Below are 18,830 nucleotides of genomic sequence, written 5' to 3' on the forward strand. Positions count from 1 at the left end.
ACCCACAACCTGGTTCAATTTGTTCCAGGACAATAGTCTCAAGCCATTAAATGAACTTTCTCCCCTGTGGTGTTTCTGTAGAGGCATTTGTGGGCTTCAGGATGCAGCAACTGTAGACAGAGGACAGAAGTAATAAAAGGAGTTGAGTTAGGAGGTTAATCGAATAACAAAAAAAGCTTTTTCTTTTAGCAGTTTCAAAGACGCTTATTGCTTCTTAAGATCATGTAATTGAGTTGTCCAAAGAAAATCTATTATCTTTCTCAGCAGAGTGTGCTTTTAGATAGACAGATTCTCTACCCTGCATAAATGAGCATGAACTGAATCAAACTTATAGGTGAAATTAATATGAAACATAAGTTCGATTTCCCTTTCTTTTAAACACATTTTCCTTTTACAGACTTTTTGAAATAAAAGGAATCATTGCATTTCACATTTATAAGCTGGTCCTTAATGCTTTTTTTCACAACATGTCATCAACCGGCCAGGACTCGCAAATTTTGCTGATTATTGATGCTGAAAATGGTCAATTATCTCAAAATATGGCCGCACATCCGGGTAACTGACCAAACTTTGACGTAAGTGCAAACCCTCTATTTTAATGAAAAACATGGATAAAAATGTGAATTGTCACACAAAGAATTCTGTATAAACATGCGCTTATATATACAGTCAAGCCCGAAATTATTTATACCCCTGGTAAATTCGGACTTAAAGTTACTTTTATTCAACCAGCAAGTTTTTTTGACCGGAAATGACACAGGCTTCTCCCAAAAGATAACAAGATGTTCAAATATTTCTTAGCTTTTATTTACATTTGAACAAAGTGTCATGTCCAAAATTATTCATACCCTTTGCAAACTGTCACAGTCTATGGGAAAATCCGAAGTTCTATACCATTCCAAATAGTCCTATAACAATAATAGTTCTATAGCATCCTAATTACCCTGATTCATTGTGAACGGCTGTTTTAATCAATTCAACAGGTGAAATACACACGTGGTTGGAAGCCAAAATTGATACCTGTGCTGGCCAGGAGGATAGTGAGAGAGGTAAAAAAAGAATCCAAGGATCACCACCAAGGCAATCCTGATGAATCTGGGCTCTGCTCGTGGCAACATCTCAAGGCAGACAGTCCAACGGACACTAGACACCGCTGGGTTCAACGGACACAGACCAGGAGGACACCACTTCTCCAGATAAGGCACACAAAAGCCTGCTTGGCCTTTGCAAATGCTCATCTAGACAAAGAAGAAGACTTCTGGTCTTCTGTTTTATGGTCAGATGAAACAAAAATTGAGTTGTTTGGCCACAATGATGTAGCCTTCATTTGGCGTAAAAAAGGAGAAGCCTTCAATCCTAAGAACACCATCCCCACTGTCAAACATAGTGGTGGGAACCTAATGTTTTGGGGTGTTTTTCAGCCGGTGGACCAGGGAACCTAATCGCAGTAAACGGCACAATGAAAAAGGAGCAATACATCAAAATTCTCAACAACAACATCAGGCAGTCTGCAGAGAAACTTGGCCTTGGGCACCAGTGGTCATTTCAGCACAACAATGACCCAAAACACACAGCAAAAGTGGTAAAGAAATGGTTAGCAGACAAAAACATTAACGTTTTGCAGTGGCCCAGCCAGAGTCCTGACTTAAATCCAATTGAGAATCTGTGGAGGGAGCTAAAGATCAGGGTGATGGCAAGGAGACCCTCCAACCTGAAAGAGTTGGAGCTCAACGCTAAAGATGAATGGGCAAAAATACCAGTGGAGACATGCAAAAAGCTGGTCAGCAATTATAGGAAGTGTTTGATTGCTGTAATAGCCAATAAAGGCTTTTCTATTGATTATTGAGAGGGGTATGAATAATTTTGGACATACCATTTTTTCTTCAAATGTAAATAAAAGCTGAAAAATATTTTTTTTCCACAATGATGCCTCTTGTACGTCGTCTTATTATCTTTTGTGAGAAGCCTGTGTCATTTTCGGTCAAAAAAAAACTTGCTGGTTGAATAAAAGTAACTTTAAGTCAGATTTGCCAGGGGTATGAATAATTTCGGGCTTGACTGTACATGTTCAGATTATTCATGTTATAGCTGAGCTATAGTGATTACAGTTTGAACAGTTAGGAAATTTGAAATATGAGATCAGATATTCAGAGCATGTGCAGAACTTCCCTATTATTATGCAGGGAATCCTTCACAGGCAGCAACAGCTGTCATAAAGCCGTTCTACTCTGCATCACTGCAGCAACCAAAATGTAAAATGCCTTTGAGGTATTTATCATTGCTCACAACTAAGACAGGCAGGTTGTGAATTACCGTTGTAGGATTTATGTCAAAGTTCTTCTCTTCTCTTTCAAATGCTGATTTCTTGCATGAAGCAAAATGTAAGCAAAGTGGATTCTTCATCACTGATATGTACTATCATTAGTATTCATTAGCCATTAGAGGAGGCATAGGCTCTGGTGTATATGATGTATCATTGCAAGCTGATTCATTTTAAGTTTTATCTAAGATGGTTATACTTCAATTTGTAAGATGGAAAGGCCTAGTCTAATGACTGCTGTTATGACACAACTGATAGCTTAGTTTTTATTATTGTCATGATGAGTCTCTCTGTGGTCGAGCTCCATCGTGACTTCTTAATGCAAAATGGAAATCTTTCCAACCTTTTATTTAAAACAAATGTATGAGAACAGTATTATCTAAGTATTTTGCTTTTTGTAAAATCCAGTCAACACTGACATAATATTATAAGCTACAATATTTTTGAGAGGATTTGGTGGACTCATGTAAAATATGCATGTAAACTCAGTCTATTTAGTATGCAGGTGCTGTGTCAAAGTGACATTAAACAGATCTCAGAGTAAACAAGTATTTCAAACTGCAGATTTTTGACTCAAAGAGTTTTACCAGGCTGAAATTCAACCTGAGGACACGTAGATCTAATGCAGGACCTTCATATTGCAGAGTAGCTCATTAAGTTAAGTGCTTCTTGGCTTTCAATCATTCAGGCTATAAATGAATGTATCATCCTCTTTGGCTCAGTCATAAACGAGAAACAGAAGCATAAGGTCACACAACAGAAGAAATTAGAGGTCACTGATTTATACATACTGGCTTAGTGCACAAACTCTAGAATCTGGTACAATATATGATGTGCAAATATGTCTTGTAATAATCATCCTTCATTTGAAAAGCTTATTGATGTCTGAATGAAACACAACTCTAAATTTATGTATTTGTATTAGCCTAATGTGGCCCAATTCATCTAACTGGATGTTTTTCATCTCATGCTGTCATATTGATTTACGCCATCAATCAAAGCTACATACAGAATCTTAAATTCAAATGAGATTTCTTCTAAAGAACAAGGATGTTTTATGAAGAAGCCTATAGTGAATGTGCCTATAGCCTATAGTGATAGTGAATGTTTACAGTTGTTTGTCACAACAGATAAAGTGAGTTCATTTCATCCATACATTTTTAACCTCATGAACATAAACATTGTTTATAAAATCAATTTATTACAGATTATAAACTAGTTACTCCCCAACACTGGGATTATATGAGCAATAATGAAACCTAAATGGAAAGCTCACATGCAATATATACGGGTTTGCACTTACAGTGGTGTGATTTTTAATTTTTTTGCATGTTTGTCACACTTTAATGTTTCAGATCATCAAACAAATTTAAATATTAATCAAAGATAACACAAGTAAACACAACATGCAGTTTTTGAATGAAGTTTTTTATTATGAAGGGAAAACAAAATCCAAACCCACATGGCCTTGTGTGAAAAAGTGTTTGCCCCCTAAATTTAATAACTGGTTGGGCCAACCTTAGCAGCAACAACTGCAATCAAGTGTTTGCGATAACTTGCAATGAGTCTGTTACAGCGCTGTGTAGGAATTTTGGCCCACTTATCTTGGCAGAATTGTTGTAATTCAGCCACATTCAGGGCTGGACTGGTAATCTGGCATACCGGGCAAATGCCCGGGTGGGCCGACGCACTTGGGGGCTGGTCGATTTAATAGGATATATATTTTTTTTTTTTAATCGGCCAACGACCGGCCCATAAAGCAGGGACAGCGGCCCATTGGTTCATTTTCCATACTGACACTGGGCTGGCCTAATCACAGTGTTTCCCCTACCATTAGCTTAGGGCCCGCCCCCCCTTGACCATCAAGTTCATTTTATTTTCGATTTAGCGCCAGATCACAATAGAAGTCATTTAAGGTTATCTTTCCTATAGAACAGGTCTATACATTGTTCTTTTATTAAACAAACTAAATTGCCTTATGTTATTTATCTTATTTACACGAAGGCATGTAATTTCTGTCTCTACATGGTCGTGCATTTACAGTGTCTCCTCCGTGAAAACACGGACGGGATCGCGGACTCCATTCATAAAAACGGAATTTACTATAGCGCGGAATTCGTCGATTTTTGGATTAATAAATCAAAAGTTGGTCTGTCACTTAATTCAAATTGCAATATGGACTAGTGTCTGTGAAAACTGAAATGCACAAAGACTGTTTTAATATGAATCCTGCATGTTCCGTTTGCCTCTGTATGTGTCACAGTCAGGCGGGGTTGAGGAGTGGAGATGGATGAGGAGAACCGGAGTAAATGAAAGTATAAATTTATTAAATGAAACACTGAAATACAAACAAATAAACAAAAACCAGGAGCATCAAATGAGAACATGTAACGTTAACGACGGACAGCTGGGAGTGATCAGACACAGACTTAAATACACAGAACACAAGGCGTGGCTACACGAGATAACGAGGGGGAAATACAAATATGGGCATGGATAGAACCAAAAACACTAAACCAAAAGGGGAGCAAATGGGACAAACCAAAAGAACTGGAAACAGGGGGAAAAACACTAGGAAAACAGGACGAAATACTGACATTACACCCCCCTCCCCAAAAGGCGCGTCTCGTGCCGTCTAACATCCGGAGGGTGGGCGCCCTGGAGACCGCTAGACAGGGATACAGGGAACACAGGATACAGGGGCGGTCTCCAGGGCAGACAGTCCAAGAGGCCATGGCAGGTCTGGGGGGTCAGGAGGCCATGGCCGGGTAACCAGTCCAGGAGGCCATGGCGGGTCTGGGAGCTCAGGGGGCCATGGCCGGGTAAACAGTCCGGGAGGCCCTGGCGGATCTGGGGGCTCAGGAAGCCATGGCCGGGTAAACAGTCCAGGAGACCATGGCGGATCTGGGGGCTCAGGAAGCCATGACCGGGTCAATAGTTCAGGAGGCCATGGCGGATCTGGGGGCTCAGGAAGCCATGGCCGGGTAAACAGTCCAGGTGGCCATGGCCCGAGTAAACAGTCCAGGTGGCCATGGCCGAGTAAACAGTCCCCAGCGGAGATTCTGAAGGAGCAAGCTCTGGGTGAGCGGTCACTGGAGGGCACTCTGGCGGCGCGGTCACTAGAGGGCGCTCTCGCGGTGCAGTCACTGGAGGGCTGGGCGGAACCAGCGGAGACTCAGGGAGGCTGGGCGGAACCAGCGGAGACTCTGATTTGATGGTAGCCATCTTAGGTGCAGACTCAGGCTTGGCGGCCATCTTGGCCAGGGACTCAGGATCAACGGCCATCTTGGCCAGGGATTCAGGCTTGGCGGCCATCTTGGCCGAGAACTCAGGAACGGCAGCCATCTTGGCCGGGAACTCAGGAACGGCGGCCATCTTGGCCAGGGATTCAGGCTTGGCGGCCATCTTGGCCAGGGATTCAGGAACGAAAGCAGTCTTGCATGCAGACTCTGGCGTGACAGCCATCTTGCTGACAGACTCATGCGTGGCAGCCATCTTGCTTTCAGAACCCTGCGTGGCAGCCATCTTGCTTGCAGACTCCTGCGTGGCGGCCATCTTGTGAGCTGGCGTGGCGGCCATCTTGTGAGCTGGCGCTGGCTTGGCGGCTGATGGGCTTGAGCGCGGAGAGGAAGCCGGCGGGCTTGAGCGCTGGGCGGCAGCCGGCAGACTAGAGCGCGGAGAGGGGGCCGGCCTCATCGGGCTGAGGACATCAGCGGAGCTTTGGAGGATGACTGGGGATAGGAGACTGGGCTGGCGGTCCGATCCGTTGGGACGGTATGTGGGGATTTTCGGCTTAGGACAGGCTGACCCGACGTGACGCGTTTCAGAGGGGACTGAACGATGAGACCTACTGACACTCTTTACTTCTTCGAGTTCAAAATCAGAGCCATTTAAATAAAGAATGAGATTGATCAGTTCGATCAAGGAGAAATTACAGGCAGGAGAATCACAACGAATCATCTCATCATTCAGTCCAATCAGAAACACGGCACCGAGAGAGGCATCGGGCCAGCCCACCTGATAGGAGAGCTCGACAAAATCTGTCACATACCGCTCCAAACTCCGACCGCCCTGCCGCAGTCTCCACAGGTCTGCCTCAGCCCGATTCATTTTCTTGGGTCCGTCGTTCTGTCACAATCAGGCAGGGTTGAGGAGTGGAGATGGATGAGGAGAACCGGATAAATGAAAGTATATAAATTTATTAAAATGAAACACTGAAATACAAACAAATAAACAAAAACCAGGAGCACCAAATGAGAACATGTAACGTTAATGACGGACAGCTGGGAGTGATCAGACACAGACTTAAATACACAGAACACAAGGCGTGGCTACAAACGAGATAACAGGATAACGAGGGGGAAATACAAATATGGGCATGGATAGAACCAAAAACACTAAACCAAAAGGGGAAGCAAATGGGACAAACCAAAAGAACTGGAAACAGAGGGGGAAAAACACTAGGAAAACAGAACAGGACAGGACAAAATACTGACAGTATGTATGAATGGCGGATGAATGGCGTTTTTTTTTTTTTTACATAAAACAATATATATGATAAAAAATAAATATTACAACAAGATTAACCACTTAATTGTAGAAAAAAATACTACAATTATTATTTAAACGTTTTAAACTGAATATAATTTTTATCCCATGTATTGATTTTAACAGTAAACCTCTGTTTGTTTGCCAAAAATGATAAGGGTTTATTTTTGATTTGATTAAAAATAAATAAATGTTTATGCTTTCATTTAATTATCAGAAAAATGAAAACACACAAGAATTTCTATTAAAAAAAAAAAAGCAAAAGATTGTTAAGAGCTTTGGACTTATTATTTATTTGGACTTATTTGGACTTCACTGAAACAAATATTTTCGTTATTACACAAAGTAGGCTAAAGTACCGGGAAATATGTGCAACCATCTCTCTACGTTGTTATATATTAAAGATACTTGTATGGTGATAATTTTACTCATTCAGTTATCATTCTTGTCCCTCTCTCTCTCTCTCTCTCTCTCTCTCTCTCTCTCTCTCTCTCAGGATGCCCTCAATTTGTGTAGGCCCTACTCCTCTGCCACCTTTGATCACCACCAGGGAGTAAAGAGAGAGTGAGTACACTGGCCCATGGCACTTAGTTCTCAGCTTTGTAGGGCTTTTTGGGAATGGAACAGTAGATATGCATATCTACAGGGACCGCAAGGATGGTGTACTTGTTGGTTGTGTCCGATCAATTGTGGTGGGCCGGTCTGAGCAAAAATGCCAGGGCCCTTTTTTTGTCCCAGTCCAGCCCTGGCCACATTGGAGGGTTTTCGAGCATGAACCGCCTTTTTAAGGTCATATGCCACAGCATCTCAATAGGATTCAGGTCAGGATTTTGACTAGGCCACTACAAAGTCTTCATTTTGTTTTTCTTCAGCCATTCAGAGGTGGATTTGCTGGTGTATTTTGGATCATTGTCCTGCTGTAGAACCCAAGTTTGCTTCAGCCTGAGGTCACGAACAGATGGCCGGACATTGTCCTTCAGGATTTTTTGGTAGACAGCAGAATTCATGGTTCCATTTATCACAGCAAGTCTTCCAGGTCCAGACGCAGCAAAACAGCCCCAGACCATCACACTACCACCACCATATTTTACTGTTGGTATGATGTTCTTTTTCTGAAATGCTATGTTACTTTTACGCCAGATGTAATGGGACACACACTTTCCAAAAAGTCCAGAGTATTTTCCCAAAAGTCTTGGGGATCATCAAGATGTGTTCTGGCAAAACTGAGACGAGCCTTTATGTTCTTTTTGCCCAGCAGCGGTTTTCGTCTTGGAACTCTGCCATGCAGGCCATTTTTGCCCAGTCTCTTTCTTATTATGAACATGAACACTGACCTTAACTGAGGCAAAAGAGGCCTGCAGTTCTTTAGATGTTGTTGTGGGGTCTTTTGTGACCTCTTGGATGAGTCGGATGAGCCTCTTGGGGTAATATTGGTCAGCCGGCCACTCCTGGGAAGGTTCACCACTGTTCCATGTTTTCGCCATTTGTGGATAATGGCTCTCACTGTGGTTCGCTGGAGCCCCAAAGCTTTAGAAATGGCTTTATAACCTTTTCCAGACTGATAGATCTCAATTACTTTCTTTCCCATATGTTCCTGAATTTCTTTGGATTTCAACATGATGTGTAGCATGATGTGTATTTTTTTTTTTTTTGATTTTTTTTCCCTTCATAAAAAAAAAAAACCTTCATTTGGTCAGTTACCCGGTTGCACAGCCAAATTGGCGATACTCAGATGTAAACAACCACATGGATTATTGAATATGTTGTTCTGCTAATTTATGCTGTCTAAACCATGGGAAAAATGTGTGGAATCTTGCTAAATCATATAGAGAAGGACTTAAGCAGAAAAGGCCGCAATATTTTGACAAACTAAAGTTAATAGGTGTTGAAGATACATATGAACAGTAGGCATATTAATTAAGATATTAGCCTAATATTTCACCTACCTGACCGGAGATGATAAGAACAAACACAAATGTTGTCAAGATTCTTGCCCTGGAAATCCTGGTTCAACCACAAATGCCTTTTGTTCCTCAGACAGTTTTTTGCACTCTTCTCTTTGATTTGTTATAACTTTTGGCAGTCAATAGTCCTTCAGTTGTTTATCCCGGTCCAACAGATTGGTACAGCCCAAAACATGACAATAATTGACCATTTTCAGCAGCAATAATCCGCAAAATATGCAAGGTTAGTTCGGTTCAGTGGCATTGTTTACGTTCTGTTCCGCCATTTGATTGATAAATAAAACAGTTTCTTCTGTCCTCAGAGTCATTTCCAGAAACCTCATTATTTACTGTATGTGTAAAACTTTCTTAATTGTCTTAATATGCTGAGTGCACATTTAAATCACGCCAGTTTGTCGTGATCTGGCAAAGAGATGCCGTTTTTGACTTTCAATAGGACATCTACGTCATAAATCCAGCTCGGAGTCTGTAGGGGGTTTCTTTACGTCACACCGCGGTGTTTCCGTCAGTTCTCTCCGCATAGCATTATTACTACAACCCACCGCAAATGAATCTCTCTCTCTCTTTCTTTCTCTCTCCCTCCCTCTTCTCTTTCTTGAAGTACTGCAGACAGAGCTGCAGCGCTAAAACACCGTCAGCTTTTGCTTTAGTTGCCGGATATCTTTTCGATACAAATAAATGTGTATTCATTAGCAGCGGCGGGCGTCTCGTAATGGAGAACCAATATCGACATCTCATCTGCTCAGCTCCCTAAAGGGTAAGTCAAATCTTTAAAGACTTTCGCTTTATAACAAACCATTTTGCTGTAGCCTACGAAATAAAGAAAATGTTCACATCTTAGTCACCTGATCAGCATTGTATAGTTTGTCAGTGGATAAAAAAGACGAATGAATATGAAAGCAAAAATATATTGACTGACAGCTCACTTGTCCAAAAACAAAAGTTGATTATTCAGACATGCAGGACTCCCCAAACCCAGAGATAAAAGTGGCTTATTTGAAGAAGTTTAATTGAAACATTTTGTTCTTAATAAATTATGTTCAGTCCTTTATTAAATGATTAGAAGAGAGTGTCCGGCGTTGAGGGGATGGGATTGAGCGCTGCTCTGGAGTCAGTTTTGACATGAGCGAAAGCGACTGGTCGGTGGCTGGAATAGAGCACACTGAGCGCGGATCCTCCGCCGCGGGCAATACAAGCACCGCAGAGACACACAGACAGAGAAATACTGAGAGAACAAAATTACAAAAGTGTATGGCATTTTTTAATATTCCTTCTTGGGTATGACAGCCAGGAAGTAACATAGGATTTAAATCCTGAAAACATAGTGGGAAGACATCAGTTTTCTCAGTTTTTACACTAAACGTTGACTGCATTCATCAAGCTTTACCTGCAACCCTAAGTTATTGTAATGAAAATGTAATAAACACATTTCACAAATATATTTCTTTATTTTAATGGTGAATATAAGTTCATTCAACCAGGACCCACCTTTTTGTGTCAATATTGGCCTACCTTTAAAAAAAAAAAAAAAAAAAAAAAAAAAAAATATATATATATATATACTGTATATATTCATCTTAGGTAATATAGACTAACACATAGCCAAATCCATTTACATAAATGTGACCCTGGACCACAAATTTTTAAAATTGAGATTTTCTGTTAGGATAGAACAATATTTTACTGAGATATTTGAAAATGTGGAATCTGAGGGTGCAAAAAATCGAAATATTTAGAAAATTGCCTTTAAAGTTGTCCAAATGAAGTTCTTAGCAATCTTCGGTATAGGAAATTAAAAAAATATGTTCATGGAATATGATCTTTACTTAATATCCTAATGATTTTTGGCACAAAAGAAAAATCGATAATTTTGACCCATACTATGTATTTTTGGCTATTACAACAAATATAACTGTGCTACTTAAGGTGTGCTACTGGTTTTGTGGTCAAGGGTTACATATAAGGCTTAATATGCTAATTGAGCCATGTCACTTAATATGTGATTTTCATTCAGCTTTATTGAACTGTGACTAACTTTGTTTTCCAAAGAAGTCTCAAAACTTTAAATCCCTTAAAATTCTTTTCAATTATGGATAATCTGGCTAAAATGCTCTTGTTTAGCCATTTTATGAAAATAAGTTAAAACAATAGTGGCTAGTGTCTTCTATAAAAGTGAAAACCAGTCCAGCTTTTCATTTCAGTCATGCACTTTAAACTCATTCAACTGTTCCAAGGTTGTATCCTTGAGGACTGTACAGCATTTCATCAGCGATGCCGCATTGACCAGGCTTTTATCTTTGCTTTCATATAGTTCAGCTGGATGATTCTGCCTCATTAGGCTGCATAAGCACTAAGGCAATTCAGAGATGCGCATTGTGTAAATATGGAGTAATTTGTCCTTTAAGATTGGCATCCCACAAGAGTTTTTTCTTTGGTCTGTTGCATTTAGTTTGCATGACTGGGAACACATGTCCGATGTTAAGATTAGAATGTGCTCCTGTAGCAGTGCTCATGCTGGTGGGAAGGTTTGCTCTGCCCATTGAGAAAAGGCTTTATTGAATTACCTGCAGAGTGATGCAGCCGGCTGTGTCGTGATTGAGAGCGACAAGCCTCATATAACCCAAGCCTACTTTTTTCTTTTTAGCATGCATGCCAGTGCGTCATATTATGATACCCTGATGTTTCACTCATTCAAGATGAACGAATATGTACAAAGGATTTATATTAGAATCATTTGTTAAACATGCTCAGAGAGGTTTATTTACATTGTAATGTAGCCTCCTGCTTTTTCCAAATGTGTTTTTCTTGCTATAACTCTATAGTGTCAACATTTCCTTTCTTCCTCCGTAGTCTGTTGCGAAATTAGACTTTAGAAATTGAGAATGTTTCAAAATCATTTTCAGCTCCATCTGTTTAGTTGTAACCACTCCCTGTTGAAAAAAAAAATAGCATATGCTGGTTAGGTATGTTTTGAAGCATGGTTTGAGTTGGTCCTTAGTTGGTCATGGGCTGGTTTAAGCTGGTTCTGAGCAGGAGCCAGCATGAGTTTAAACCAGCTCATGATCAACTAAGACCAGCTTGCATTTAAAGGGACCATGCAATAAAATGAGTTAATTTTTTGCAGAGCTGATTTTGACAAGGTAAAGGGTGTTTTATTACACTACTATTGAGAATTTTTAACCAAAGTATACTATAGACTTTTTATTAAGACCCTAAAGAATCATATGGACTTGTGGAAAATGGGCATCCGATGACCCCTTTAAAAGCTTATTTATTTATTTACTGGAATTGCTCCGTTTATTATTATTCTTCCGATTCCTGTCAGAAATGATCGCACACATCCCAGAATTGGCGAAAATTTACATCTGATATGGGTTTCAGAAGTGAGTGTGGCAAAATGGCTTAATAGCGCCACCTATAAAATTTCAACAACGTGCCCCTTGAGTTGCGTTTCACATACATGTACACACAGGTAACACACCAATACCTACAAAAAAGCCTCTTAGAGCAAAATTCGAAACCCAAGTTTAGTTTAATTATTTTGAATTATCTCAGCAAATTTTGTGTCGTTTTGCCAGTTTGTAGCGTTGTATTTTAACAAACTCCTCCTAGAGATTTATTCAGATCAACATCAAATTTGGTCAGTGTAATCTTAAGCCCTTTGTGATGTTAAGTTGCGAAGAGCTTGAGTTTTCGTTGAAGTGTGTGTCTGTGGCGGCCTGACAAATTTCGATGTTTCGCCATGAAACAGGAAGATGTTATAACTCAGACATACAATGGCCGATGTGTATCAAACATTCCCTCAGAAAATAGAAATACTTTTTTTCTAATTTCTTTTATTTTTTATGTTTACTATATATTTTAATCTATATAAAGCCTTTGGTCTGAAAAAGGTGAGATGCCATGCTTTTAATAAAGAAAATGAACGATTAAAGGAAATGGTACACGTGTTAAAGAATTTTAATATAAAAATGTTGCCTTTTTTAAACTAATAGCAGATAAATGTGTGAAATTAAGAATCATATGAAAGGCCACAATCATCAAAGATTATTTATTAAGGTATTTTTTTAACATAATTAAAACAGTAACATAGACAGAGCATGAAAAATACTTTAGCTGTCACGATTCAAACCAAACTAAATAGTCCAGGGGTGTGACATTACATCCCCCTCCCGGAAGGCGCGTCCTCGTGCCGACACACAGAAAAACTGTCCAAAGTTCTAGGAGAGGGTTTTGGTGGAGGACGGACTCCAGGGAGGAGGGCAAAATGCAGAGTCCAGGAAGGTGACAGAACAGTTCATGGAGGTGATGATGGAGGGAGGAGCCAAGGAGGTGACAGGAGGGGGCTGGAGCAGCAGGAGCCAGATGGGACCCAGAACGCAGCCATGATGGAATGCCACGGTGGAGCCGATGGAGGGAGGAGCCATGGTGGAGGGAAGGCTGATGACTCCAGGGGGCCGACCGACGGAGGCGGAGCAGGTGGTGGTAGAGCCCGAGGCGGAGATGGAAAGCCGATGGTCATGGGCGACGCCGAGGATCCGGAGGGCCAAGGTGGAATCCAAGGCTCTGGCGACCAAGGCGAAGATGGAGATCCGGAGGTCCGCGGCGGAGCTGGAGCGACAGAGGGCCGAGGCTGTGCCCGCGGGAGGGAGGAGGTCCACAGAGCCAGTGGGACGGAGCAACGAACGAGGCACAGCCGGAGGAGTGAAGTCCAGAGGCAAACGACGCCTGACCAGGGCGGAGCCGGAGGGACGATGGAGCCCGGTGGAGCCCAGTGGAGCTGGTGGACTGACGGGCAACGGTGGAGACGTGGGAGCTGAGAGACGGGGTGGAGCCGCAGGGTCGGAGGGCCGAGGCGGAGTCCAGGACTCAGAGGCTGAAGGTGAAGATAAGGGATCCTCCAGCCATGACGCCAATGGTGATTGGCAGACCCGCGGCGAACCCACCACACAGATGGTGAGCTGAGGGTGAGCTGGGGGGCAGACAGGAAGCAGAGGTGGCATGGTAGGAGTAATCTGGCTGTAAAACTCGGGTAACTGAGGGAGGGTGGGTGGGAAATTACAGTCCATGATTATATTCCCCAGATCCATATTTTGCTCACCCTCAGCGTTGGTGCAGTGGTTGATGTTGTTCTCACACTCCACTGACATCTCCGCCGCCGCGGTTATAGTGGCCTAAGAAGGATGAATTCCGGACAGAGTAGGTGATCCATGGGGAAAAACACAACGGAAACAAAAAGACTGGAGAAAGGGAAACGAGAAATAAAAACAGGGTATAACGCAAAAAAAAAAAACTGTTTTAGGTCAGTCTTTCTGTCACGATTCAGACAGGAACAGACAAACAACGACGTAGAATAACGAACAGTTTAATAAAAATCCAGGAGAACAACGAGAAACACAGGAGCACGGGGAAGTAACATTAAAGACCGACAAGCAACAAAGCAAAGACATAAACTAGAGCCCTGCGCGGGACTGTTTTCTTCATCCCGCTCCCGCCCGCGCCCGCCGAATTTCTGACCATTACCGCCCGCTCCCGTAACGTGTGTGTTACACTCCCGCCCGCTCCCGCAATATGTATGTCCACTCCCGCCCGCACCCGCAAAACTCTGTGAATTTATTCCCGCACGATAATAAAAATGCATTGATTTTGCCTCTTCTCCCGTCCCGCAGGGAAAAAAACGTATTTGTATTGCTGTTATTAAAGAGATTCATGTTTGTTTCTTTCCCTGGCCTGCATGTATTCTTACACACTGGTAGGGAATAGTAGCCTGGGCTATCGGGGACATCTAAAACGCTTAGGCTACCGACTTCAAGTACCGCGCCACTCATTACAACACACAGACTAATCCAGCGCGTTGTGCCGTAGACAGGCCGTTAGAAGAACAGAACGGATTTGCATCGGGCGAGGGAAGAGGGAGGGCACTGCGGGGCAGCCCAAACAACGGGAAAAAGGAGAGTGAACGGAAGAAAACTGGACAGGTTTTCCCGAAACCCCCTCTCGAAATCCCCCTGCAAAACAAGTTAAGCTGTCCAATGAATGGAGTTGCACTTTACCTTATTGGAATACCTCCGTATCCTGAAAATGAAGTAAGTGCAAGACTTTTTTCTCACTAACGCAAAGCGCGCTGAGCATCCTGATCCCGCAGTGCTTTTTTTAGCCGCCCATTCCCGCCCGCACCAAAGTTCAAACTTCCCGCTCCCGCGAGATTTGCGTTGGGTCCCGATCCCAATGCAGCCCTCTAACACAAAATTATAAAGACACAATGATTGGGATACACAGGTGTGGGAAATTAGGCAGGAACCAAAACACATAGAACAGCGGGGGATAGTCCAGGGGTGTGACATACAATAAATGCCTACATTTAAAAAAATAAATTCCCCAGAAGAAGTGTTTATCCTAAATATTTGGTCAGTTAAGGCCAGTTAAATATTAACTTAGTCTTAGCCTATATACAATTGAAACTTTTAGACGTAACTTTTTTTCTATGAATAAAACAACATCATCAGAAAATGACAATTTTTCTAATTCACCCTTCCCAACAATTTTCTTCTTTTCCTCTTTCTCCATAATAGCATCAATTCCTGGAGCAATCTCTTAGCACAAGATGTCCTTCTTAGACGAGGTCATTTGCCTTTTGTTTTAATGTGATTATGTCCTCTCCAAACCATTAGGAGATTGAACCTGGCTTATTCACACTGCCTGACAACAAAGAAAGAAAAACGGACAGTCACTCTTTCCTCTTGCCTGAATTTCAGTTGCCATGTCTGTCTACCAAAGTCAATCCTTATAGAAAAATTCTAGTAACTGTTTCAAATTTAAATTAAGTTTTCTTCTATATATTAATTACTTCTGAAAGTATTATACTCATAATATACAGTTGCAACACATAGCTACTGTATATGTATGCAAAAATAACTAAAACTTATTAATATCACTTTCCAAATAGAAAGAAACTAAATGGACTGTGCAAAATATTATAATTGATTTTGTTTATAGGCTGAAATGCCATATTTATTTTTTCCCCCACTTTTGCCCCCTCTCCGTATCTTAACATATCGACAGGCAATTTTACAGCTTGCCTCTTAAAACCTTTGTTATTCATGTAAGCTTGCAAATATGCTGTAATATTCTTGCATATAGAAGCTGACCTGCTGACTCCCAATGCACCAGAGAAGGCGTAGAGAACAGAAACACCATACATCATTTCGACAGAGGCTATCAAGGGTGCAAGGCCTATTTTCAGTCCACTTGACACTGAATGTACCTAAACTGTGCTCTTAGGTTAAGCTGTTCCCAGTCAGATCAGTAAAACACTGAGGGTGCTGCTTTTCAGTTAGGAAATTATGTGAGGAAAAATGATTTAGATTTAGTTGTATTTGAGTGGCTATTTGATTTTTAGCTGATGATCCTCATGACTTTCTACTGCGCATCATTTGTAAGCAGCAGTCCTGTCAGATCCCCCCAGCATTACGCAGGTAGATCGGGGGAAGTGCTGTCTCTTCACCGAGGGGCCAATCATGCAGTTCACTGGGGCTGCCAGACCTCTCAGACAGACACATGGTCCACATCCATTCAGTCGGCCAATAATGGATTACTCCGCAGCCTGAGCACTCAGCTTCCCAACGGCATGTAAACACAATGAAAGTGAAACAAGCTCTCCCTTTTGATCCATTAGCTGTTGTAAAGTCTCACAGAGTCATTCGCAGGGTTGTACATGCCATGGCTCCCAGTATAGTAGGGATTATGATTACATGGTGTTTCATAAAGATATGATGTAAAATCATCATAGCGTCTAATTAAATTAGACAATTTTGTTCACTTTCAACTTACAATAATTAAAATAAATAGCAGTCTATAAACATTTGCTGTCAAAAATGTCTGATACCACAAGGAATATCTGCCATTTTTAAAAATGTAATTATGGAAATAATAAATAAATGTTTTTAGCTCTTTACTTTTTCTAGGTCACTAAGCAAATGAAAATATAAAGTGTCAGATTTGCCTCCAATGAAGCACAAGATGCTTCATCAGTTTTTTAAAATGCTGCTGTCGTTCCACATGCTTATAGATTATATCCTATATAACTGTATTGTGACAATTTTGACAATGACTGTATGATTTTGAGATACATCTTTTCATACTGAGGGACTCATATGCAGCTATTACAGAAGGTTCAAATGCTCACTGATGCTTCAGAAGGAAAAACAATACATTAAGAGCCGGGGGCGAAAACTTATTTTGTCTTCTGGGAAACATGTAAGTATCTTCTGTAGCTTCTGAAGGGCAGTACTAAATGAAGAAAATCTTCATTGTGTTCAAAAGGTTACACCCTGGGCTCTCAATATATAGTTTTTCCATCTGGAGCATCAGTGAGCATTTGAACCTTCGGTAATCGTTGCATATGAGTTCCTCAGTTGTCCATAAGTGTGAAAAGATGGATCTGAAAATCATACAGTCATTGTTGGAAAGGGTTCAAATACATACAAATTTTGAAAAACCAAAGAATTTGTGGGACCTGAAGGATTTTTGAAGAACAGTGGGCAGTTTTACTGTTTGTGACAAACAAGAGACTCATAAACACTATCACTAAAAAAAATAGTGTATGTAAACTTTTGAATGGGGTCATTTGTATAAATTCAACTATTATTTTCTCTTGTGGACTATATGTAAACATCTTTTATGTGAAATAACATGCATTTTGTATGATCCCTCTTATTTTGGTAAAATAATTAACATTTTGCAGATTCTGAAAGGTGTATGTAAACTTTTGACCTCAACTGTATAATACTTTTTTATAGACAGATTTTTGACCAGTATCAGATTTATGAACTATGCAGCCCAAAGCTTTAGCACTCACAATATAACTTTAAACCTGTGTTTCTCCCAGACTCATGAGAGCCATAAAGACAAAAGCCCTTCTTCTGTGGTGACTGCAGACCTCTTCTCTTCCACCATCTAATCATGGATGATACAGCTCCACAAGACAATACTTCCCTCATGAAGGGTGCCAGAGGCATTGCTAAGGAGGCCAAACGACAAGCTGTTAAGAAGGTCAACAAAGTTGTGGACCGTGCCTCAGATGAGTACTCCCACACTCGTGCCTACCAGCGCTTCCAGGACGAAGACGACGATTACTACACCCAGCCGGATGGGAACTACACAGGAGACCACGCCAATGATGAAGAAGGATCCAGCGATGCCACTGAGGGTCACGATGACGAGGATGAGATATATGAAGGGGAGTACCAGGGGATCCCTTCGGATGCAAAGACCAGAGATGGACAGGTGGCTCTGGGACAGCCGCTGGCGGATGGCCTGAAGGACCGGAAAGAGCTGGAGAACGAGAGGCAGGCGGACCAGGAGGAGCTGGCGCAGCAGTACGAGCTGATCATACAGGAGTGTGGACATGGCAGGTTTCAGTGGCAGCTGTTTTTTACACTGGGGCTGGCGCTCATGTCTGATGGTGTGGAGGTCTTCGTAGTGGGCTTCGTTCTTCCAAGTGCAGAGACGGATATGTGTGTGCCTGATTCTAGCTCTGGATGGCTAGGTAAGAATATGACAAAACAGACAAATTTACTTACTGTATTTCTGCATATGGCACACTGTATACAAAGTTTGCATATTATTAATTATGCATTCTCATGCTAGAAATTAAAAAAAAAAAAAAAAAAAAATTATATATACTACCAAAGATTTTGGACAGTAAGATTTTTAATGCTTTTTAAAGAAGTCTCTTCTGCTCATCAAGCCTGCATCTTTTTGATCCGAAATACAGCAAAAGCGGTAATATTGTGAAATATTTTTACCATTTAAAATGACTGCTTTCTATTTGAGTATAAAATGTAATTTATTCCTGTGATCAAAGAGAAAAATTCAGCATCGTTACTCCAGTCTTCAGTGTCACATGATCCTTTAGAAATCATTCTAATATGCTGATTCGCTGTTCAAGAAACATTTTTTACTATTATTATTATCAATATTTAAAACAGCTGAGTATT

General features: G+C 41.3%; 1 protein-coding gene across 1 annotated transcript in view; it reads left to right on the forward strand.

Annotated features, from left to right (window-relative positions):
• Nucleotides 1–9,394: 9,394 nt before the first annotated feature.
• The window catches only part of sv2ca (synaptic vesicle glycoprotein 2Ca), a 37,171-nt gene continuing 27,735 nt past the window's right edge, over nt 9,395–18,830 (forward strand). The window contains exons 1-2 of the mRNA XM_073839778.1: nt 9,395–9,589; nt 17,720–18,379. Of these exons, the coding sequence (XP_073695879.1) occupies nt 17,794–18,379 (586 nt within the window). The 5' untranslated portion in view covers nt 9,395–9,589; nt 17,720–17,793. The remainder of the gene's footprint in view (nt 9,590–17,719; nt 18,380–18,830) is intronic.

The sequence above is a fragment of the Garra rufa genome, chromosome 5, assembly GCF_049309525.1.
Source record: "Garra rufa chromosome 5, GarRuf1.0, whole genome shotgun sequence".
Lineage (NCBI taxonomy): Eukaryota > Metazoa > Chordata > Actinopteri > Cypriniformes > Cyprinidae > Garra > Garra rufa.